Source organism: Geotrypetes seraphini, chromosome 1 (genome assembly GCF_902459505.1).
Source record: "Geotrypetes seraphini chromosome 1, aGeoSer1.1, whole genome shotgun sequence".
NCBI lineage: Eukaryota > Metazoa > Chordata > Amphibia > Gymnophiona > Dermophiidae > Geotrypetes > Geotrypetes seraphini.
In genome coordinates, this window is record NC_047084.1 from 83,399,178 (window position 1) to 83,423,312 (window position 24,135).

At 45.0% G+C, this 24,135-nt stretch overlaps 1 protein-coding gene across 3 annotated transcripts in view; it reads right to left on the minus strand.

The window, feature by feature from the left end:
- DCC (DCC netrin 1 receptor) overlaps nt 1-24,135 on the minus strand; it is a 906,493-nt gene that overhangs the window by 207,933 nt on the left and 674,425 nt on the right. For 2 of the 3 annotated variants that reach the window (XM_033934276.1, XM_033934268.1), the window contains exons 17-18: nt 22,376-22,514; nt 17,123-17,230 (exon numbers count right to left, since the gene is read on the minus strand). The exons of the other annotated variant lie outside the window; for it this stretch is intronic. In XM_033934276.1, the coding sequence (XP_033790167.1) occupies nt 17,123-17,230; nt 22,376-22,514 (247 nt within the window). The remainder of the gene's footprint in view (nt 1-17,122; nt 17,231-22,375; nt 22,515-24,135) is intronic. 3 annotated transcript variants of the gene reach the window in all.

Below are 24,135 nucleotides of genomic sequence, written 5' to 3' on the forward strand. Positions count from 1 at the left end.
CTGCCCTTTCCAACTTCCATATGGTATCTGTCTTCTTTCTATGCCCCTCTCCCCTTTTCATCCAGCCTGTTCCCCTCTCTCCTTTTTACATGATTCATTCCAGCTTCACTGCTCTCTTCATTTTTATCTCTCCAACACCCGATCTAGCATCTTTGTCCCTCTCTGCTTATTTCTCTGCTGACTCCCTTCCCATCATCAATCTCTCTACTTTCTCATTCCTGTCTCTCCCCTTCCCCTCCTCTAATCTCCCTGCCAGCTGTTTCCTTCCTTTTTTTCTTCTCCCTTCCCTCCTCCTCCTGTCCAGCAGCAACTCTCTTCTCTTCCCTTTCCCTCCTCCCCTTCCAGCAGCATCTATCCTTCTCCTTCCCTCCAGGGCCAGTAGCAGCTGTCCCTTTTTTCACTTGTCCAGCAGCTTCCCAAACTCCTTTCCCTCCTCCCCTCCAAGCAGCATCTCTTCTTTTCCTTCCCTCCAGGTCTAGTAGCAGCTGTCCGTTTTTTTCCCTTGTCCAGCAGCTTCCCAGCCTCCAACAGTGGATTTCTCCCCTCCCAGCAGCTCTTCGTACTTCACAGCGCAGCGATTCACTAAGGCAGCTTGTGTCCTTTGATGGGTCACGCCACCTCTGAGGAAAGAGGAAGTTGCATCATCAGAGGTGGCCACAACTCAAAAAAAGCCCCAAGGCTGCCTTAGTGAATCGCTGCGATGGTAAGTACCGAGAGCTGCTGGGAGGGGAGAAAGCCACTGTCGGAGTCTCCCTATGATCTCGCCAGCCCTGCGCAGACCGGCAGGAAATTTCCACTTGTTGATCTCATCAGCCCTGCACGGACCGGCAGGAATTTTCTGCGGAGCAGCGGTTGAAGGACACTGCTTTAGAGAACCGCCTCTTTTTTTCCCTAACAGATGCCTTAAACGTAGGCCAGCGTTTTACTGGCCTACATTTAAGGCATCTGTCTTAGGCTTACGGAGATGCATAGGGATGCTTATGGATGCCCAAAGCCACTTCCGGTCGAAACCACACCCATGCCGGCCTTGGGCATTGGTAGGCGTGCCTAGACACCTCCATAGACATAAGTCAGACGTCTATATTGAAGGCACCCTTTCAGGCATGGACTTTAAAAAAAAAACGTGCATCCCGATTGGCTGGTGCTCAAGGCGACGGTAGGACGTCTACCGCCACCTACGCCATTTGTAGAATCAGCCCCTTAGTAACAGAGTAACTTGAATATATTTACTAGTGCAGTCAATTAAATGGATGGCACAGTTTGAAGTGTTTGAAGTTTCTGAAGAATACAATCGAGATGTCAACAGCGAGAGAACGAGTGCATGCATAGAATTGTTATCAAAACAATTTTCACAATTGTCTTCAAGTGAAAAATCTGGATTCATGAAGAACTGAAACCTGGGGAGCAACTGAAAGCTGTGTATCTAAGATAATATCAAGGTAACAGAAGTTGTCCACAGGAGTTATATAAGTACCAAACAATTGAAGATCACCGACAGGATGAGACACGTGACCAGATAGCCAGCAAGCCACTGTCTAAATTTTAGCATGCCAAAGTGGCGTTGCACTACTATTCTTTACTGGGCTAGCCATTAAAGAATTGGCACTAAGCTGGATCCTTTGTTGTGCCTATATGTAGGTACCACTTTATAGAACTTCCCCTATATATCCAGTTAAGTTATTAATCTATAAAGGAAAGGAGGTTCCTATGTTCCTTTATAAAATTGGTTTCTACCAAGTGCCCTGTTATACAATTGCCTTATAGTACTATAAAAATTTCCCTGTTGCCAGGAGCAATTAATATTGGATCACAGAAATATTTTCTCCGGTTTGTTTTAAATCTACTTAGTAGCTTCATCGCTTGTCCCCTAGTCCTAGTATTTTTGGAAAGAGTGAACAAGCGATTCACATCTACCCTTTCCACTCCGCTCCATATTTTGTAGACCTCTTATCATATCACCTCTGAGCTGTCTCTTCTCCAAGCTGAAGAACCCTAGACACTTTAGCCTTTAGACAAGTGCATGAAGTTCAGTTCCTTAAATAATTTAGGGATCCCTTTATCAAGCTGTGATAAAAAGTGGCCTTAGCACACCCTTATGCAGGTTTTTTTTCCCCATGTGCTAAGGCAAGGGTGTCAAAGTCCCTCCTTGAGGGCCGAAATCCAGTCGGGTTTTCAGGATTTCCCTAATAAATATGCATGAGATCTATTTGCCTCCGCTGCTTTCATTGTATGCTAACAGATCTCATGCTTATTCATTGGGGAAATCCTGAAAACCCGACTGGATTGCGGACCTCGAGGAGGGACTTTGACACCCCTGATCTAGCCCAATATCCTGTTTCCATAGTGGCCAATCCAGGTCATTTGTACCTGGCAGAAACCCAAATAGTAGCAACATTCCATGCTCCTGATCCAGGGCAAGCAGTGGCTTTTCTCCATGCCTGAGCATGTCCCGTGGTATGCCATTTTAAGCTGCATTAGGCATGCATTACTGTTTAATGCAGATTAGTAAAAAGGCCGCTTGGAACTTTAAAATCGACAAGCTCGTTTCGGGAATCATGACTCACCTAGTCATACATTTCAGATTTTCAAAAAATGTTAATATATTTCTAGAGTCAATAACCTCAAAGTATATTGCTGCATTTTACACTGAAAAGCATTTTCCAGGTCTCTGGTTTTATGCGTTGATGCAAGTACTCTGGCTTATTCTGGTTTCTCTCAGATACTATGAGCTCGCTTCCCACCCTGGCGGATCAGAAGCCCTAGCCCCCCGAGACCCGACCACAGGGACCCCGCCTGCCGGCAAAGTACTCACAGCCAGCGCCCCAGCCGAAGCAGCTCCACACCTCCCTCTAACAGCAGGAGGCCGGCTCCTGCCCCTGCGGGTCGACCCCGCCCCACGTCCTGCATCAGGCACCACCCCCACTACCTCCAGCGCTATAGCTGATCGCGCAGCCGAATGGGAGCGCCTCAGAGGTAACAGCCTGCCCCCCCTAGCAGCCGCACTCACCGAAAGGCGATCTTCCTCGTCGAGGGAGTCGCACGCCAGCAAGGACAGCTCAGCAGGATCCGCGGCGGCAGCCCGAGACGAGCGCTCCATGCTCCACCCGCTCCGATGATTTACACGCGGCAACCGACGCCAGACAGGAAAAGGTAGGCTGCGAACACAAACCCACACGGCCGGACAAGAGCAAGCTGCCTCGGAGGACCTAAAACCATTAGGGTCCTCCGAGAGCCCCGTCTTTTATCCCCTCCCACCCACAATCCTCTTCGGCTGCGACGGACCAATTGAAGGTCGCTCCCTTGACAATACGACCTCCCTCGATCCACATCCTGCATCCCCTTGACCAAACAAACCCCCCCTAGACTACCTAGCCCACGTGTGACTCAGCGGGCCCCCCAGTCCCGTGTTAACGTCGCCTGTCGAGACTAGCTCTTGGGCTTATTATTTCCAGGTCTCTGGTTTTATGCGTTGATGCAAGTACTCTGGCTTATTCTGGTTTCTCTCAGATACTATGAGCTCACTTCCAATAAATCTAGCATGTTGCAAAAAAAAAAAAAAAAAAAGGCAGATGTTTTTAGAGAGGCTCTCAAGAATAAACATGTTTGCATTTTGTGTTCATTAACATCAGTGTTAATCTATGTTGATGACTGTCACCTGTGTCAATATTTAATTGTTGACAATCCTGTATGTACTTTGGATTACTATTTCAAAACTGTTGCTGCAGTTTTACCCATATTAGAAGAACAGTCAGTTTTCATGCCCCTGCTGACATTGTAATTGCTTTATCTGCCTCCGCCATATCCACAAGTATGAACGGCAGACACCACAGTCAAGACAGAAGGGAAACACAAGGGATGAGGAAAGATTTAGGTGGCTTAGCAATATCTCTGTTTCATTCTCATGGTCCTGTTTACAGTGGCGTGCCTAGCATATGTGACACCCGGGGCCCATCATTTTTGACACCCCCCTCTATATAAAAAATATGATTTTTAGTAACAATCCACATATTGCACAACAAGAGTGTACCTAGGAAAAGGCAGCATCTTAAACAATGCAGTGAGCACTAGAACACCAACACATACAAGTTTCAAGTTTATTTAAATTTGATGGTTCGCTTAACATTTCTAAGCGAATTACATAAGAAAATACAATTGGGGTAAAAACATTTTAAAAAAAAAGAAAATTAATATAATTGTTATTTTAAGTTAAAAACAGTGCTTTCTTATCTGACAATACGGACATAACTGGATAGGATTGGGAAAGAACATTAGGGAAAAAAAGTTACAATATTTTGTTTCCTAGATAGAGGAGAAGAGAGTTGGAGGGGGAAGGATAAAACAATAGGGTTGGGATATAAGTAAAATCAAAAATTTTTTAAATTATCAGAGAGAAAAGAAAAGTTTTTTTTTTGGTTTTTTTTTAGAGGTTAAATACAGCTTTAAAGAGGAATGTTTTTAAATTAATTTTAAATAAGTTGAGGTCTTTAATATTTCTAATGTATAAGGGGAGTGTATTCCAGATAAGCGGCGCCTTGACTGAGAAAATATCGTGGCGTCTCGTTCCTATTATTTTTAGTGAAGGGACCATTAATAACTCTTGAGTATTGGACCGGAGAAGACGATTTGAGGTGTGTGGAATTAGAAAACGGTCAATAAACTGTGGTTCATTAGTAGTTATTGTTTTGAATACTAATAAAGCTATTTTGTATGTTATTCTTTGGTTTATAGGTAACCAGTGTGAATCTATTAAATAGGGAGTTACATGTTCATATTTTTTCCCATGATGGATTATTTTAATAGCGATATTTTGTATTATTTGTAGACGTCTTTGTTCCTTATATGTAATATTTAATAGCAATGAATTACAATAATCTAGTTTAGAAATTATGAGAGAATGGACTAAAATATTTAATGATTTTGGCTCTAAGTACTTAGACATTGAGCGAATTAAACGCAGACGATAAAAGCAACTTTTGACTTTTGACAACTAAACAAGCCAGATCCCGCACAGTCAATTGATCCTGCAGTCAATGCCAACTGAAAACTATGTCCTTTTCATACACACAGAACAGAGATACACCCTCGCTCAATATGGAATAATCACAAACTAAAATTAGAAATATGTAGACAAAAGTTAAACTGAACCACCAAGAAACCAGACTCTGCATACAATGCAACACCACAAAAACAGTAATATATGTCCCCTAATACTGTACAAAATATAAAGACAGTAGATGTAAATTTGAAAAAACTGATACATAACAATCACCACTTTACAAATTAACAAATAAAAATAAAACAAATAATGAGAAATAAGAAAATACCATTTTATTGGACTAATCCATTTTTCAATTAGCTTTCAGAGGCCACATCTTTCTTCAGAACAGTACAGTATACTGCTGTTATGGTTTCCTGTCCGGAAGGTTATCAATTGCTCTAATGGTAGGAGGGAGTTGATTCCATAATTTAGGGCTCCTTTTAGTAAGGTGCGCTAGCGTTTTTAGCGCACGCAGGATTTTAGCGCATGCTAAACTCGCGCTATGCTTCTAGAACTAACACCAGCTCAAGGCTGGCGTTAAGGTCTAGTGCACACGGCAATTCAGCATGCGCTATTCCGCGCGTTAAAGCCCTAATGCACCTTTGTAAAAGGAGCCCTTAGGTATGCTAGAGGAATATGATCGTTTTGGGCTTTCTTCCGGTGTTCACTGTCATTCGTGTGTGGGACAAAGCCGTGTCGACATTTGAGCCCAGAGAATTGGGTGCAAGACTCCAGCGTGCCGCCGAAAATATTAAATTTAAAGAGCTCCGACGGGGGGTGTGAGGGGGAACCCCCCAGGTTACTTAATAGTGTTCACACTATTAAGTACATGGGAACCCCCCATTATAGAGGAAACTTAACTTTTCCTGATATTTTAGGAAAAAGTTAAGTTTTCTTTATAATGTGGGGGGTTGCATCCCCACACACCCCCAATGGCAGCAATTGTCTGGGCGTTGGCGCGGCTTTGTCCAGCGCGCTTTTGTCCCTTCACCGTCTTCCGGTGGAGGCTGTTTGCTGGTGGGTTGGAAAGCTTGACTTCCCGTTCTGAACGGAGGGACCGCTGAGAGTGGTATATTGGGAGTTTCTTTGGTACATAGTCAGGTGTCATGTCGTGGAAGCGTTTAAACGTTAATACTAGTCATTTGAAGATATTGTATTGTTGTATTGGGAGCCAATGGACCTGGATCAGTGCTGGGGAGATATGGTTGAAAGGGCCAAAATTTTGGACTCTTTGTAGACGGTTCTGCTCTTTGGCCAGTAGACTGGTGTAAAGACCATTGCAATAGTCCAGGTAGAACAAAGGCATATCACAACTGGGTATACTGTATTGTTTATGCATTTTGAAGTTTTTATGATTTATGTTTGTTACTATGAGGTGTTTTTACTAATATGTAGTACAGTTGATTTCCATAGTGTATATGCCAAGTCTTTAAGGTAACTGTGGCAACAATTTCTAGCATAAGAACATAAGAATAGCCTTAATGGATCAGACCAGTGGTTCATGTAGCCCATTATCCCGTCTTCACGGAGGCCAATCCAAGTCACAAGCACCTGACAAAAACCCAAATAGTAGCAGCATTCCATGCCACCGATCCAGGGCAAGCAGTGGCTTCTCCCATGTCCGTCTCAACAGCAATTTATGGACTTTTCCTCCAGGAATTTGTCCAAACCTTTAAAAAAAAAAAAAAAAAACCCCAGCTACATTAACCATTATTACCAGATCCTCTGGCAAAGCATTCCAGAGCTTAACTATTCTCCGAGTGAAAAAATATTTCCTTCTATTGGTTTTAAAAGTATTACTCTGCAACCTCTGTAAATCTTGATGTAGTAAAAAAATTGATCCATCATCTCTTTCCCAAACAATTGCCCACAGAAAAATACCTCTCTCATGTGTAGACACACTATGTTATCTGCATCGGGGATGATGTACAGTAAATTACTCTGCGTTAACCGCAATATAGAAACATAGAAACATAGAAGATGAGGGCAGAAAAGGGCTACAGCCCATCAAGTCTGCCCACTCTGCTTACCCACCCCCTATCTATGCCCTAATGACCCAATTTCCTTATCTTGACCCTCGTAGGGATCCCACATGGGTATCCCTTTTATTCTTAAAGTCTAGCACGCTGTCTGCCTCGATCACCTGCACTGGAAGCTTGTTCCAATGATCAACCACTCTCTCTGGTGTTGCCATGAAATTTTCCGCCCCTGAGTTTGAGCGGGTGCCCTCTTGTGGCCGAGGGTCCCTTGAGAAAGAAAATATCATCTTCCACTTCGACACGTTCCGTGAGGTGCTTAAATGTTTCGATCATGTCTCCCCTCTCCCTACGTTCCTCGAGAGTGTAGAGCTGCAATTTGTTCAGTCTCTCTTCGTACGAGAGACCCTTGAGCCCCGAGATCATCCTGGTGGCTACCACCACCTAACTACCCAATAGCAGAGCATGTTTTTTTTCTAAATTAGGCGTGCTTTACTAACGCGCCTACCTCAGGCATACAAAGGCTCAGCGATGCCAAAGCAAGCATAAGGCAGGCGGAGGTGTGGTTTGCACTGGAAGTTGCCTTACGCATGCTCAGACATCGCTATGCGCCTTTGGACGCTTTAGGTAGGCAACCTCCAATGGTCAAGAGCTTCAGATCCTTTTGAGCAAACTAAAGAGCGATGCTTGGAACAAAGATTCATCCCTGTCCCCTTACCGTCCCCACGTTTTCATCCCCGTCCTCTCATTGTCCTCGCAGTGAATCACATTTTTCACCCCCATCCCCTCATCATGTGCGGCGGCGGTGAAAAGGGCGAACAGAATGCTTGGAATGATTAAGAAGGGGATCACGAACAGATCAGAGAGTTATCATGCCGCTGTACCGGGCCATGGTGCGACCCCATCTGGAATACTGCATCCAGCACTGGTCACTGTACTTGAAGAAGGACACAGTAGTGTTCAAAAGAGTCCAGAGAAGAGCGACTAAAATGGTTAAGGGGCTGGAGGAGTTGTCGTATAGCGAGAGATTAGAGAAACTGGGCCTCTTCTCCCTTGAAAAGAGGAGACTGAGAGGGAACATGATTGAAACGTTCAAGATAATGAAGGGAATAGACTTAGTAGATAAAGACAGGTTGTTCACCCTCTCCAAGGTAGGGAGAACGAGAGGGTACTCTCTAAAGTTAGAAGGGGATAGATTCCGTACAAACATAAGGAAGTTCTTTATCACCCAGAGAGTGGTGGAAAACTGGAACGCTCTTCCGGAGGCTGTCGTAGGGGAAATCACCCTCCAGGGATTCAAGACAAAGTTAGATGAGTTTCTGCTGAACTGGAGCGTACGCAGGTAGGGCTGGTCTTGGTTGGGGGCACTGGTCTTTGACCTAAGGGCTGCTACGTGAGTGGACTACTGGGCACGATGGACCACTGGTCTGACCCAGCAGCGGCAATTCTTATGTTCTTATCATCCCTGCAGTTTTAAATTTCTTCCCCGCTTCTCTCTGCTCAAAGCAGAAATATGATTTTATGCAATTTTATGGACCCAAGACATTGTAAATAACCCTTTTAAGCCTATACTGTGTATGGGTAATTTCTAACTTCTATTTTGATTGAAGGAACATCGATAAAAGTACATCTTGTGAGGCATGCTGGTCTGGGTTCTGCATCGTGCACAGAAAACCAAACATCAGGACCAAGTTGACATGAGCAAAATGTTTCTACTACCTTACTTTGTAAGCATCACTCATGTGGAAGCTGGGAAGAATTTCATGAGTCATATGTACTTTGCATGGTCCGCATGCTTTCCCTACATAGTCACTTGTATTTTATAGCTACTCTGATTAAAATTCAGGTACTGGATGTTCAGTGCAGCTTAAAAAGAACACTGTTCCCCCTTGCATAAGCACCACTCTAAAAAAAAGAATTATATGTACTCCAGGGAATTATGTACCAAAAAATAATAAAAATAATGGGACAGAAAAATAACATTGAACAGAATAATATTTGCAGTACTCTGGAAATATATGGAGGTACAGTAAAACCTTGGTTTGCGAGCATAATTCGTTCCAGAAGCATGCTTGTAATCCAAAGCACTTGTATATCAAAGCGAATTTCCCCATAAGAAATAATGGAAACTCAGACGATTCGTTCCACAACCCAAAAACGTTAATACAAAATACTATACGTACTTGTATTGCAAGACCTCGTTCATTTAGAACAGTCACTACACTCCTGCAGCATCAGAGAAAGAAGAATCTTCAGCTCTATTGTGATGATGTGACGTGTGTGTGTATAGTATATGTACTCATATTGCAAGACCTCGCTCGTTTAGAACAATCACTACACTCCCGCAGCGTCAGAGAGAGAAGAACCATTGGCTCAGTTGTGATGTGTGTAAATTGTATGTACTTGTATTGCAAGACATTGCTTGTGTATCAAGTTAAAATTTAATCAAATGTTTTGCTTGTCTTGCAAAACACTTGCAAACCAAGTTACTTGCAATCCAAGGTTTTACTGTACTTTAATACTTAGCTTGCCAGCCCAGTATCTTCCTCTTGGCCGTGTAAACAATAATATTCAGCAGCACTAACAAAAATTCAGAGGTTACTAGCAACCATAAACCTAGTGGTGCTTTTGGTAGGTTGCAAATGGACACCAGATTTCAGCTCTGTTAACCTTTAGTAAGAGTTTGAGTTACCAAAGATTGGGTACAGCTAATATAGATAATACAGTAGAATCCCAGTTAACTGATATTCAACTAACTAGTACTCTAAATCAACCGGCAAAAATAAAATTGTCTCCCATGCTCCTGACTGACAACCTAATAATTTTTGTGCTCCTGATCCAACAACCCCCCAAAATTGTGAACTCCTGACTTGGCAACTCCCCTCCCTCCAGCCTCTGAAGCTTCAGTGGCAGCCACCAACCTGCTCCCTGTACCACAAAGCAGCAGCGGTAGACAGTCCTGACAACCCCCCTTCTTCCCTCCCATACACCAAGCAGCAGCATCTTGACCCGCCAATCCCTCTCCCTCCATCCCCAAAGCAGCAGCAATCCTGACCACCAACTCCCTTCCCTCCCTCCCTTACCCGAAGCAGCAGTGGCAGCCAATCAGCAGAGGCAGCGCTGTAAAGAGGGTGATTGTGGCCAGCCCCATCAGGGCCTTTCCTCTGCCATATCACTTCTGATGTGTCAGAGGAAAGGTCCTTCCAGGGCTGGCCATGAGCAGCCTGTTTACAGCACAGCCTCTGCTGACCGGCTTCTGCTGCTGCTTCAGATAAATGATGGAGGAAGGAATGGAGGAAGGGGAGTTGATGGGTCAGGACTACTGCTGCTGCTTAGGGGCTGGAGGGAGGGAGAGGGGTTGGCATGTCAGAACCACTGCTGCTGTTTCGGGTGAGAGGGGTCCAGGAGGCCAAACCTGCGTGGAGGGGGGGAGAAGACCCATGGGGGGGGGGGGTGGAAGGTGGACCAAAAGTGTGTGTGGGGGGGGGGCAGGGTCCAGCATGTCCAGCAGGGTGAAGGGCAGTGAGTGGAGATGGATGGATGCCGGTCCTAAAATGACCCAGACCAGAAAGGAGGTTGAAAAGGGAGGAACAGATGCTGGATCTACAAGTGGAGGTAGGGTTGGGGGGGATGATAGGGAGAGGAGGAGAGTGAGGTGGGAAGGGAGACAAAACTATTTTAGATTAACTCTGAAGCAACTAGAAACTACAGTTATCTGGCATCTACCAATCCCCATGGGTGCTGGATAACTGAGAGTCTACTGTATGTGTTATCTGTATTAGCTGTACCTAGCACTTCTTGTAAACCGCCTCGAACTATCATGGCTTTGGCGGTATATAAAAATAAATTATTATTATTATTAATAGAGCTTCAGGACGAGAACTAGGGAGGCCACTGTTGCTCCTTGAAATCTTGGACAAGTCATTCAACCATCCATTGAATCAGGTACAAAACATAAATTGTAGGCTCTCCAGGACGATGAAAATACCTACTGTACATAAGAACATAAGAAGTTGCCTCCGCTGAGTCAGACCAGAGGTCCATCCTGCCCAGCGGTCCACTCTCGCGGCGGCCCATCAGGCCTAATTGCCTGAACAGTGTCCCTGACTAATTTGTAACTGCCTCTAATCCTATCCCTATTACCTACCTCTACTCCTATCTGTACCCCTCAATCCCTTTGTCCTCTAGGTACCTGTCCAGACCCTCTTTGAAGCCCTGTAGCGTGCTCCTGCTTATCACATCCTCCGGTAGCGCGTTCCATGTATCCACCACCCTCTGAGTGAAAAAGAACTTCCTGGCGTTTGTTCTAAACCTTTCCCCTTTCAATTTCTCTGAGTGCCCCCTTGTACTTGTGTTTCCCCGTAATTTGAAAAATCTGTCCCTGTCTACTCTTTCTATGCCCTTCATGATCTTGAAGGTTTCTATCATGTCTCCTCTAAGTCTCCGCTTTTCCAGGGAGAAAAGCCCCAGCTTCTTCAGTCTGTCAGTATATGAGAGGTCTTCCATACCCTTTATTAGCTTAGTTGCTCTTTTCTGGACTCTCTCAAGTACCGCCATGTCCTTCTTGAGGTTCGGCAACCAGTACTGGACACAGTACTCCAGGTGCGGGCGCACCATTGCACGATACAGTGGCAGGATGACTTCCTTCGTCCTGGTCGTGATACCCTTCTTAATGATGCCCAACATTCTGTTTGCCTTCCTTGAGGCTGTGGCGCACTGCGCCGACGCCTTCAATGATGTGTCTACCATCACTCCCAGGTCTCTTTCAAGGTTACTCACCCCCAGCGGTGTTCCCCCCATTTTGTAAGTGAATATCGGGTTCTTTTTCCCTACATGCATGACCTTGCATTTCCCTATGTTGAAGCTCATTTGCCACTTTTTGGTCCACTCTTCCAGCGCTGTCAGATATTTTTGGAGATTTTTGCAGTCCTCCTCGCTTTCAACCCTGCTGTATAATTTGGTGTCATCCACAAATTTAATAACCTCACATTTTGCTCCTGCTTCCAGGTCGTTAATAAATATATTGAACAGGAGCGATCCCAGCACTGACCCCTGTGGAACTCCGCTCATGACCCATTGCCAGTCTGAGTAATGGCCTTTTATTCCAACCCTCTGTTTCCTGTCCGCCAGCCAGTTTTTGATCCAACGGTGGACCTCCCCTTGCACCCCGTGGTTCCATAGCTTCCTTAGCAGTCTTTCATGTGGTACCTTGTCGAAGCTTTTTGGAAGTCAAGGTAAATTATGTCTATAGATTCCCCTTTATCCACCTGGCTGTTTACCCCCTCGAAGAAGTATAATAAGTTAGTGAGGCATGACCTGCCCTTGCAGAAGCCATGCTGGCTCGGCTTTAGCCGCCCAGTGTTTTCGATGTGTTCCCAGATGCAGTCTTTAATCAGCGCTTCCATCATCTTTCCCGGGACCGAGGTCAAGCTCACCGGCCTGTAGTTTCCTGAGTCTCCCCTTGAGCCTTTCTTGAAGATGGGCGTGACATTTGCTATTTTCCAGTCTTCCGGAATCTCTCCAGTTTTTAATGATAGGTTGCATATTTGTCTAAGCGGCTCAGCTATTTCGTTCCTTAGTTCCTTGAGTACCCTTGGGTGAATGCCGTCCGGACCTGGCGATTTGTCACTCTTTAGCCTGTCTATCTGCCTGAGGACATCCACTTTGCTTACCTCTAGTTGGACCAGATTTTCATCCTGATCTCCTTTTGCGATCTGCTTGGGTTCCGGAATGTTGGTCGTGTCCTCCTTCGTGAAGACTGAAGTGAAGAACTCATTTAGCCTGTCAGCTATCTCCTTTTCCTCTTTTAACACTCCCTTTCTGTCTCCATCATCCAATGAATGAAACTTGTCTTACGCTATTACTGACAAAGGTGTGATCTAAATCCAAATCCAAAATCCAGTCACAGGCATACAGAACACAGGCATACAGAAGTAATACAGAACACTACAAATGTTACCCGGGACCTGAAGAGCAATTCTACCCTACCATAACAACAGCACCAAGCACTGCAATGGATTCTAGAACATCAATAAACCTACAGGAAAACTAAAGAAGCCAGATTAGCACAGATCCATCCTGCACAGTTAATGCTAACAGAAAACCATTTCTCTTTCATATACGCAGAACAAAGACAGACTCTCACACAGTATATAATAACTAACCACAAATTTAAAATAGAAATATGTAGAAAAATATTAAACTGAACCCCCAAGAAGCCACAGTGCAGTACCAAAGAAAGAGAAAAAAATGACATATCCACCTGTACTGTGCAAAATATAAACCCCTTCTTTTATGAAGCCACGTTAGGCCTTTTTATCACCGGCTGTGGCGGTAAAAGCTCCGACGCTCATAGAATTCCTTTGAGTGTCGGAGCTAATACCGCTGCGGCTTCATAAAAGGGGACCAAAGATAACATACATAAATTTCAAAAACTGGCATATACCACTCACTACATTACAAGTTAACAAATATATAAATACAACAAAAAGTGGAAAATATGATGAAGCTATTTTACTGGATTTTAAATACAAGTATCTCAATTAGCTTTTAGAGGCCAAAATCACCTTCCTCAGGTCAGGACAGTTAGGGTATATTATTCTGAAAGGAGGAAGGATGGTTTGCTCTCCAACAGTTAGTCCACTAAAATATATATTACCTTATTTCCACTTTCTATATTTATAAATGTTAAATAACTACTTTAAATAAAAATTTACTAAAAATAAAATTTATTGATTTTACCTTTGTTTTTTGGCTATTTGTTTTTTTTTTATTGTGTTGGACCCAGTCTCTGGTTTCTGCTCTCCTTGGCTTTTCCTTAACTCTCTTTGTCCATTTGTCATTTTTCTTTCTATAAAGTTTTCAATTTTCCCCTTCTTTTACTGTTTCTACCTATAGTTTGCCATTTCTTTCCCTCGGTTTGGCTCTCCTATTTCACTTTCTCAATCCACTTTCATCCCCACCCCCACATTCAGCCTTCTCTCTGTCCCCTCTCTCACCTCTGCCATCCAGTGCTGCCCCCTTTCTCCTCTCACTCCCCACTTCCATTCAGTGCCTGCTTCTGTCCCTCCCCGCCAACTTCCATCCAGTGTCTGCCTTCTCTATCCCTCCATTTCTATTCAAGGTCAGCCTTCTCTCTCCCCTGACACCATCTAGCATCTGCTTTATCTCCATCCCATACCATCTAGTGTGTCTGTCCCCTCCCCTTAACCACCTTTTATCCAGATTCTGACTCTGCTCCCCTCCTACATTCATTTCTGTCCCCTTCTCTTCCCCATCCAGCAAGTCTGAGCCCCACCCCTCCATCCAGCTTGTCTGTCTCCATCTCCCTAACCCAGCATGTCTGTCCCCCTCCCCTCCCCTTTCCATCCATCATGTCTGTACCACTCCCTTTCCATCCAGTGTGGCTTCTCCATCTTCTTCATCCAATGTCTGTCCCCATCTCCTTTCATCCAGCATTGGTCTCTCTCCCCTTTTATCTAACATGTCTGTCCTCCTCCCCTTCCATCCAGCAAGTCTGTCCCTCTCCCCTTCCATCCAGCATGTGTGCCCCTCGGCTTCCATAGAACAAGTCTGTCCCTCCTTCCATTCAGCATGTGTGACCTCTCCTCTTCCATCCAGCGTGTGTGCCCCCCTGTCTGCCTCATCCAGTGTGTGTCCACCTCCCTTTACATCCAGCTTGTTTGTCCCTACTCCCCTTCCATCCAGAGTGTCTGTTCCCCTCATCCAGCATGTCTGTATCCTTCCCCTTCCATTCAGCAAGGCAGTCCCCCCTCTCACCTGACGCCAATATAAATGCTGTCCCCACTGCTGCCACAACCTCTGCTAACAGCAGCAGCAACAGAGGCAAAACAAAGAAAAACTGTCATGAGTTCTTTCGCTTCCTCCTTGTGGCTGCCGGCTTTGCCCCAGAACTGGAAGTTACATCAGAGGGAAGCAGGTCTGGCAGCTGCAAACAGGAAGAGAAAGGACTTGCAACGGCTTTTCTTTGTTTTGCCTCTGCCACCGCTAGTCTAAAGAAGCAGCAGTGGTAATGGCAGCAGTGGAGGTGGCAGCATAAGGTAAGAGGATAAACAGCAGCAGTAGCAATGGCAGATGCTTCCCCATTACCATAGGAATGCTGTGAGAACAGTTACCATTCCCACAGACCTACCGCTGAACGGTCCATGTCCTTGCGGCATTCCCAGGGGATTTTCAAGGGTTCTTCCCATTACCATGGTAATTACCATGGTTCCCATGTCACTCCCTAGAGCAGACATGTCAAACTCTGGCTCATGGGCCAAATCTGGCCTGCGGTGTAATAAAATTTGGCCCGCCAGACAATTTCAACTTTGCACTTAAGCTGGCCCACCAGTACAAATGCTACATCAGCTGTAAATCAACAGTACCTGGAAGATCAGGAAGCAAGCGAAAGAGCAGGAGACAACAGGAAAAGCAAACCTGGGAGCTGGGGGTGGGTGGGCAAGGGGCAGGTTCTCTCTGGGAAGTGAACAATCCCTTGACTTACCTCCCCTGGAGGCGCTGGTGGCGGCCGTGGAGCAATTGCAGCCCATCTCCCTGGGTGGCCGGATGGGGAAAGAGACGGGGGAGACGGAGAGAGCGTGAACTCGCAGGCCTTGAGCATGCGCAGATGCTCAAGGCCCAGCAAGAAGAGGAGGCTAATCTTCGGGCACCGGCACCAACTCACAGGACATGCCGGTACCGAGGCCCAGATGACAGTAAGAAGCGGCGGCGGGGGGGGGGGGGGGGGTGCTAAATCACGGCGGGGGGTGCCAGATCGTGGGAGGAGGGTGCCGGATCGGGAGGGGCGCCGCTCACAAATCGAGGTACGCTCAGTTTCCGAGGTGCCGATTTTGCGAATGTTTGCTCGTCTTGCAAAACACTCGCAAACCGGTGCACTCGTAAACCGAGGTACCACTGTACTTCTACTAGGACTAAGGGGTCCTTTTATTATAGTGCGCATTTAGCGCGTGCTAAATCGGTAAGCGCACCTTAATAAAATGAACCCCAAGTATCTTAATAAAAAATTTGGACCACGATTTAGCCTATGTTTTAGATTTCGGCCCTTTATGTGATCGAGTTTGACACCCCTGCTCTAGAGCAAACCCAAATATATCAATCTATTTAGCTATTTACAAAATTTAAGGGCTCCTTTTACAAAGGTGCGCTAGGGCCTTAACACGCGCAATAGCGTGCGTTAAATTCCCGAGCGCGCTAGCCACAACCGGCTCCTTTGTTGGAGGTGGTAGATTTTCAGCTACCACGAGCTATAGCGTGCGGTAATTTTGTGCGTGCGCTAAAAACCTTAGCGCACTTTCGTAAAAGGAGCCCTAAGTATATCAGTCAGTGGTGATGGGTCAAAAGCGCGCGAGGACAAAGGCACGCCAACAACCGAGTCAACTGAGCGCAGGGCTTAATCGCACTGAAGAAAAACCGTATTTTAAAGGACTTTGACGGGGGCTGTGGGGGGAACCCCCCACTCTACTTAATAGGGATCGCACTGCCTCACGCTGCCATGTTGGGGGGGGTGTGGAGTGTAACCCCCACATTATACTGAAAACTTAACTTTTTCCCTAAAAAAACAGGGAAAAAGTTAAGTTTCCAGTATAATGAGGGGGGTTACAACCCCCCAAACCCCCCACAACACCAGCGCGATCTCTATTAAGTAAAGTGGGGAGGGTTCCCCACCAACACCCCCCATCGGAGCCCTTTAAAATACGGTTTTTCTTCGGTGCGATGAAGTCCTCGCTCGGTTGTCGGCGCGCCTTTGTCCTCGCGCGCTTTAGACTATGAACCTCAGTCAGTAGATAATAGAATAGACCCCAGGTCTGTTTGCAGTATAAACTTTGAGAACTGGCACACTTGATTTTGTCTATGGAAGATGGATTCTGTGCAATTATAAGCATTATGCAATCATTTTGAGAGCATAGCGTTGCCTTAGGACGGATGTAGAATTTGATGTCTGAAAGATTTTCCCCCCCCCCAGTCCAAACACTGCCTTACTATCCATAAGAGTTAAGTACAGAAAGACAGCGTAAGAACAATAAAAATCTGTGCCTGGCAATCCCAGTAAAAGCAACTCTTTACAAATATATCTACCGGCACTTACTGGTAATTTTGCCATTGGCTTCTAATGGAGGCTGCCAGCTGACAATGACAGCTCGAGGCTTCCCTTCACGGGTAATGACTGTCAAGTCCTTAGGAGCTGAGGTGGGGGCTGAGGAAAAAAAGGAGCAAAGGAATAATACATTTCAGTGGAAATGGCAGCAAATTGACACTAACAAGACATTCAATCATCAATGACTTCCCTAGTAATCTTAGATTTCATGTCATGTGCATCATACACGGGTCCTTTGGTAATGCACTGTGTTTAAAGCTGACACTGAGAAATGAAGATTAAATGTCATATCCTGCATCTTCCACAGGACAGGAAGAAAAGAAATATACCTGATTAAGGGGTGTCAGGTCAAAAGTGCGTCGGGACAAAGGCGCGCCCAGACAATTGAGCGCAGCGCGGAGGTGCGCGCCGCTCAAAATTACTGTTTTTAGGGCTCCGACGGGGGGGCCGTGGGGGGTGAACCCCCCCACTTTACTTAATAGACATCACGCCGCATTGTGGGGGCGTTGTGGGGGGTTTGGGGGGGTTGTAACCCCCCACATTTTAATGAAAACTTCACTTTTTCCCTGTGTTTAGGGAAAAAGTTAAGTTTACAGTACAATGTGGAGGGTTACAACCCCCAAACCCCCCCATAACGCCGGCGCGATGTCTATTAAGTAAAGTGGGGGGGGTTCCCCAACAAAACCTCCCGTCGGAGCCCCTAAAAACTGTAATTTTTTTGGTGCGCGCCTCCGTCTTGCGCTCAGTTGTCGGCGCGCGCCTTTGTCTTTCGCGCCGTTGTCTATGAACCGATTAAGGGGCAGGTTCTAAAAACTAAAATCTGCCTTTAACGTGCTCGATAAAACCGGTTCCAGCCGGTTTAGCGTGCATGCATTTTAACGGCGGATTATCAAAATGGCTTATCGAGGTCTTTTCCGAGTTTTCGAGCAGTCTCTGATACTGCCGTGCAAATGTAGTGCAATGAGGTTGTTAATATTAAAATGATCACTCCAAGCGATTCTCTATAATTGCCAAGTCATTCTCTAACTCTGTTGTGCCACATTTGCAGCCAAAATTTACCGACAGGTCTGAGCTATCATTGCCTTACTTTCTGATCGGTGCTGGAGTTTGAAAAAAAACCTGTGACACCACCGCCTTAACCTGAGGCTTAAATGACAGCACTGAGTCCAAAATTATCCCAACATTGACGCAGAACAGGGATAATAGCACCATCTAACACTATTTCTGTGGGAAACGACTGCAACAGTCTGTCACAACCTATACATAAGACTTCTATCTTTGTCACATTCAGCTACACCTGATTCAACTGGAAGCAATTTTGCAAATCCAGCAAAGCAGTGCCAATAGAGTTGCTAAACGGACTCAGAAACTGCATATACACGAAAGCTGACCCCACATTTATGCAACGCCTTACAAAGAGGTAACAAATAAACAAAGCAGCGGACAATGCCGAGCCTTGGGGAATGCCACACGTAACATCAGACCAACTAGACCAAATAGCAAAAAATATGATATTTCAAAAAGGACTGGAACCAGTCCAGCACTATACCTCCAATACCCAAAGCACTCACGAACATGCAGAGGAAACATCCAACAAGATCATGAAGAAACATTCACCATGATCTAAGCCCCTTCGTAGCTCAACAAACACTAAAATCAATAACAATTCCATGGAATACTGAGACTGGAACATAAATAAACCCTTCGCTCAACAGAATTAACTCACTTGAACATTATTTTTTAAAAAAAACCCAAACCCTCTAATGTAGTAATCTATATATATAAAATCGGAGGTATGTGTGTGTGTATGTATGTATGTATGTGTGTGTGTGTGTATGTGCCGCGATCACGCAAAAACGGCTTGACCGATTTGAACGAAACTTGGTATGCAGATCCCTCACTACCTGGGATGATATGTTCTGGGGGTCTCGCTGCCCACCTGCACACGTGGGCGGAGCTACAAACATAAAATCAGATTTCACCCATTCATGTCAATGGAAAAAATATAAAAAGCTGCCATTCTCACAGTAATTCAAAACCGGCTTGACCGATTTGAACGAAACTTGGTATGCAGATCCCTCACTACCTGGGGTGATATGTTCTGGGGGTCTCGCGGCCCACCTGCACACGTGGGCGGAGCTACAAACAGAAAATCAGATTTCACCCATTCATGTCAATGGAAAAAATGTAAAAAGCTGCCATTCTCACAGTAATTCAAAAATGGCTTGACCGATTTGAACGAAACTTTGTATGCAGATCCCTCACTACCTGGGGTGATATGTTCTGGGGGTCTCGCGGCCCACCTGCACACGTGGGCGGAGCTACAAACAGAAAATCAGATTTCACCCATTCATGTCAATGGAAAAAATGTAAAAAGCTGTCATTCTCACAGTAATTCTAAACGGCTTGACCGATTTGAACGAAACTTGGTATGCAGATCTCTCACTACCTGGGGTGATATGTTCTGGGGGTCTCGCGGCCCACCTGCACACGTGTGCGGAGCTACAAACAGAATATCAGATTTCACCCATTCATGTCAATGGAAAAAATGTAAAAAGCTGCCATTTTCACAGTAATTCAAAAACGGCTTGACCGATTTGCACGAAACTTGGTATGCAGATCCCTCACTACCTGGGGTGATATGTTCTGGGGGTCTCGCGGCCCACATGCACACGTGGGCGGAGCTACAAGCATTAAATCAGATTTCACCCATTCATGTCAGTGGAAAAAATGTAAAAAGCTGCCATTCTCACAGTAATTCAAAAACGGCTTGACCGATTTGCACGTAACTTGGTATGCAGATCCCTCACTACCTGGGGTGATATGTTCTGGGGGTCTCGCGGCCCACAACTCTATGTTGCTTGCTCAAGGGTGGGTTCACCCAAGAATTTATATGTTCTTGCTCCTGGAGGTGAAACTAAAAATGTTGTTTATAATCACTTTTTGCGTTAGTTGTATTGTATTCATTTTGTCAAATATTTCACATTATAATTTGAATATATGTGTGTGTGTGTATGTATGTATGTATGTTCCAGCATAACTCTTCAATGCATGGACAGATTTCAACCAAACTTGTCATTCACATTACTTACTATCTGAGGACAAACACTGTGGGGGTGGGAAGGGGGGGATATGTAAAAATGATTGAAAATGACAGATTTTAGTATCTACCCCATGGTGTTTTCGGGCTCACAGATGAATACTCAGCATAACTCTGAAACGCATGGAAAGATTTCAACCAAACTTGGTACACATATGACTTACTATCTGGGGAAAAATATTGTGCAGGTGGGACGGGGTAAAATACTGTGGGGGTGGGAAGGGGGTGATATGTTAAAATTATCAAAAGCGACTGATATTAATGTCCAACCCATAGTTTTCGGGCTCGCAGAGATGAATACCCACACTCCCGATGCCGTTTAAGTCTAAGTTCAGACCCATAGAGAGGGACATTCCTTTGGGACATGTGGAGGGTAGGGGGTTGGGACATGGGGGTGGGGCATATGGGACATGTGGGGGGGGGTAATGTGGGGGGTGGGACATGTGGGACATAGGGGGGTGGGACATGTAGGGGGTTGGACATTTTGGGATAAATAAATATCCGGGCAACGCCGGGTAATCAGCTAGTCAAATATAAAGATCAAATATACAATATGCTCAGAGACCCGGAGACTCTATGAAATATCACTCTCAAAAAAAGTCCTACCAACCAATCATTCAATATATATATTGTGGAATTCTTAAATCTGTTACTGAAACTCTAATGTTACCAAAAAAAATATCAAAACCATAAACTTATCTCAAACTTGTAGGGTCCCGACATGGACCATGTTTCGTTTCTACTTCAGGGAACCCAACACAGAGTTTTGATATGAGTACCGGGGTCCATGTGTGCTGCGATAGAATGCTTTACAATTCAAAAACACAGCACACCTCCACTAATTCTCCTAATCCAACCTCCACTTCAAAAAGTCACAATCTTCTCAATGTCTCACTCAGTCCAATGCCCCCCAGGTGTCATATAGCCCCATCCGATTCCCCTTCCCCCAAAGTCACAACCCTCCCACCATCTCCCCTGGTTCAGTTTCCCCAAATCACAAACCCCCAACTCCGATTCCCCTAGTCCAATCCAACCAGTCTGATCCCCTCCCCCATGTCACAAAACCACATCCCCCTGAGCACAGACTCTGCCCCACCACAGAGCTTTATACAAAACATGACCCTAGCGATAGTACTGCATGACTGTTGCTAGGGGTCATCGCAGTCATTTTGGGTGAAGGTGCCGGTGAGGGCAGGAACAACTGAGGATCATTCCTGCCAACACCACTAGAAACCATGGATTTGGTATAAGGTAGACCTAAGAGTGGTGATGATGGAGGCGCTTTGGGAGAATGATTTAGTTGTCTGTTTTATAAAAATGAAGTCCTTAATGGCCAGATAATAATGTCCTTACAAATGACTTACAATATGGCTCAATGATTTAAATGCTTAAATAACACATTGAAATTATAAGAGGCCTTTCATGTTGACAGATTAAATAAATGTGCTCATATGTAACAAATAGGTTACTGAATACAATTTGAAAACATAAGTCGGCAAAAAGATTTCCTAATGCTAGATATGGAGACGTAGCTAGTAGTTAGAGTGGTGGGCTGAGAACTAGGAAGACTAATCCCACTGATGCTCCTTGCAATATTGAGTGTCATTAGGGACGTATCCTACAACAGCCTATGAAAGTTAGGCAGCAGTAACCGCCCTCCCGCCACCTAACTTAATTGGTTTAATTGCCTTTAATTGATCACATTGTTCAAAAGCAATTAAAATGTCATTAAAAAAGACAGCACCACCAGAAATGGTGCTGGAATCGCGACTACAGAAACGCCTAAGGGTAAAATAGGTGTGGTTAATGCTGGAAGCATCCTTGGCATCAGTAGGCACCTCCTTAGTCATGATATCATCTCAGATAAGCACTAGGAGTGAAGACTTTGAAAACCCTGGCCTACCTTTCCGACCTTTATCTGTGATGTGGCTGCAGTTCTATAAATGGTGCCGTCAGATGACTGAGATGCGATCGGCACCGCTTTTGTGGGCGGCTGCCAATCATGGTGCCATTTATAGAATATAAACGGGCACAGTATATCAATGTAGTTCGCCATGAACTATTGCTGAACAAGTCTGAGCTAAATCAAAAGTAAATCCGTCACACTAAAAGCTCTATTTCTTTAATGAATTCACCAGACAGACCTGCTTCATAGGTTGTTGCATGTGCAGTCATACTCCAAGTGCTCGACCTTTTCCCTTTAGTCACCATGACAGAAAATTCATACATAGTGTTAGGCTTAAGACCAGCTGCAATGTGACTCAAAGCTGTTGTATCTGCAGACTAGAAAAGAAACAAAAAGATATTGAAATGTTTATATCATGTGATAGTAGGAAAACACAAGACTGGTATCCAACACGATGGGCTTTAGTTATGGATTGGACCTCCTCTTAAGTCCAAAAAAGCACTGATGCTGGAATTTTTGTAAGCACAAATGAATATTTTGTCAGGTCAGTTTGATTCTCCATTACTTTGAAAGTAGGCCCTCAGTGGAAGCATAATGAAAATGTTGAACTTTCAGAAACATCTCACAAGTTGCATACTCCATCTTCTTTGACAAGGGTCTCAGGTAACACCTCCCGCAGTAGCCATGAACTGTTCAAGATGTTTACTGGATGATGACACAAATGGCATACAAAACATCTTGCTCCCATGTTAAGCCCAGATCATATTGCAGTTTAGCAAACAGACCCCTGTGTGAATCAGAAGAGTCAGCTGGACTGAGACATTGGAACATAAGAATTGCCGCTGCTGGGTCAGACCAGTGGTCCATCATGCCCAACAGTCCGCTCCCACGGCGGCCCTTAGGTCAAAGACCAGTGCCTTAATTGAGTCTAGCCTTACCTGCGTAAGTTCTGGTTCAGCACGAACTTGTCTAACTTTGTCTTGAATCTCTGGAGGGTCCCCTATAACAGCCTCCGGAAGAGCGTTCCAGATTTCTGCCACTCACTGGGTGAAGAACAACTTCCTTGTGTTTATCCAGAATCTATCCCCTTTTAACTTTAGAAAGTGGCCTCTCGTTCTCTCTACCTTGGAGAAGGTAAACAACCTGTCTTTATCTAAGGGCTCCTTTTACTAAGGTGCGCTAGCGTTTTGAGCGTGTGCTGAAGATTAGCACGTGCAAGCCCCACGCTATATGGAAAATACTAATGCAAGTTCTATGGAGGCATTAGCGTCTAGTGCGTGCGGCATTGTAACACGCGCTAAGCACCTTAGTAAAAGGAGCCCTAAGTCTATTCCCTTCATTATCTTGAATGTTTCGATCATGTCCCCTCTCGGCCTCCTCTTTTCAAGGGAGAAGAGGCCTAGTTTCTCTAGCCTCTCACTATACGGCAGCTCCTCCAGCCAACCATGACAAAGATATTTAGGGGGAAATTATATAAGAGGTGTCTAAAACATGGGCGCCTAAATAAATAGGCACCTAAAGTTAGGCACATAACTTAATTAGTAAATTGGCTTCAATTATGAACTTTAACAAGCCCATAACTGAAAAGAGTAAAAATTAATTGGTTGGTAACCACCTATCTTCTTAGGCTCGATTCTACAAAAGATAGGCACCTATCGCATGGCGCCTAACTCCAAAGTAGGCTTGTTTAGGGGGCGGAGAAGGACAGGTACTGCTAGGCACGATTCCCTAAAGGAGACTTAGGTGCCTATAATGTAGGCCTTTAAAACCCTGATTCTATAATAGGAGCCTAAGTGTGATTGACAAGGTGATAGGCACCTATCTTTTTAGACAACGTATACAGAATTTCCCCCTTGGTGTTTGATGATCTTGGCCCTCACACCGGAAATCTGCACATACATCCCCCCACCCCCAACTTGGCCCACTTTGAAAAATAGTGAAGGCCACACCTATCTACAGTGCACTAAAGGAAATTATTTCTAGTCATATAAGGGCATA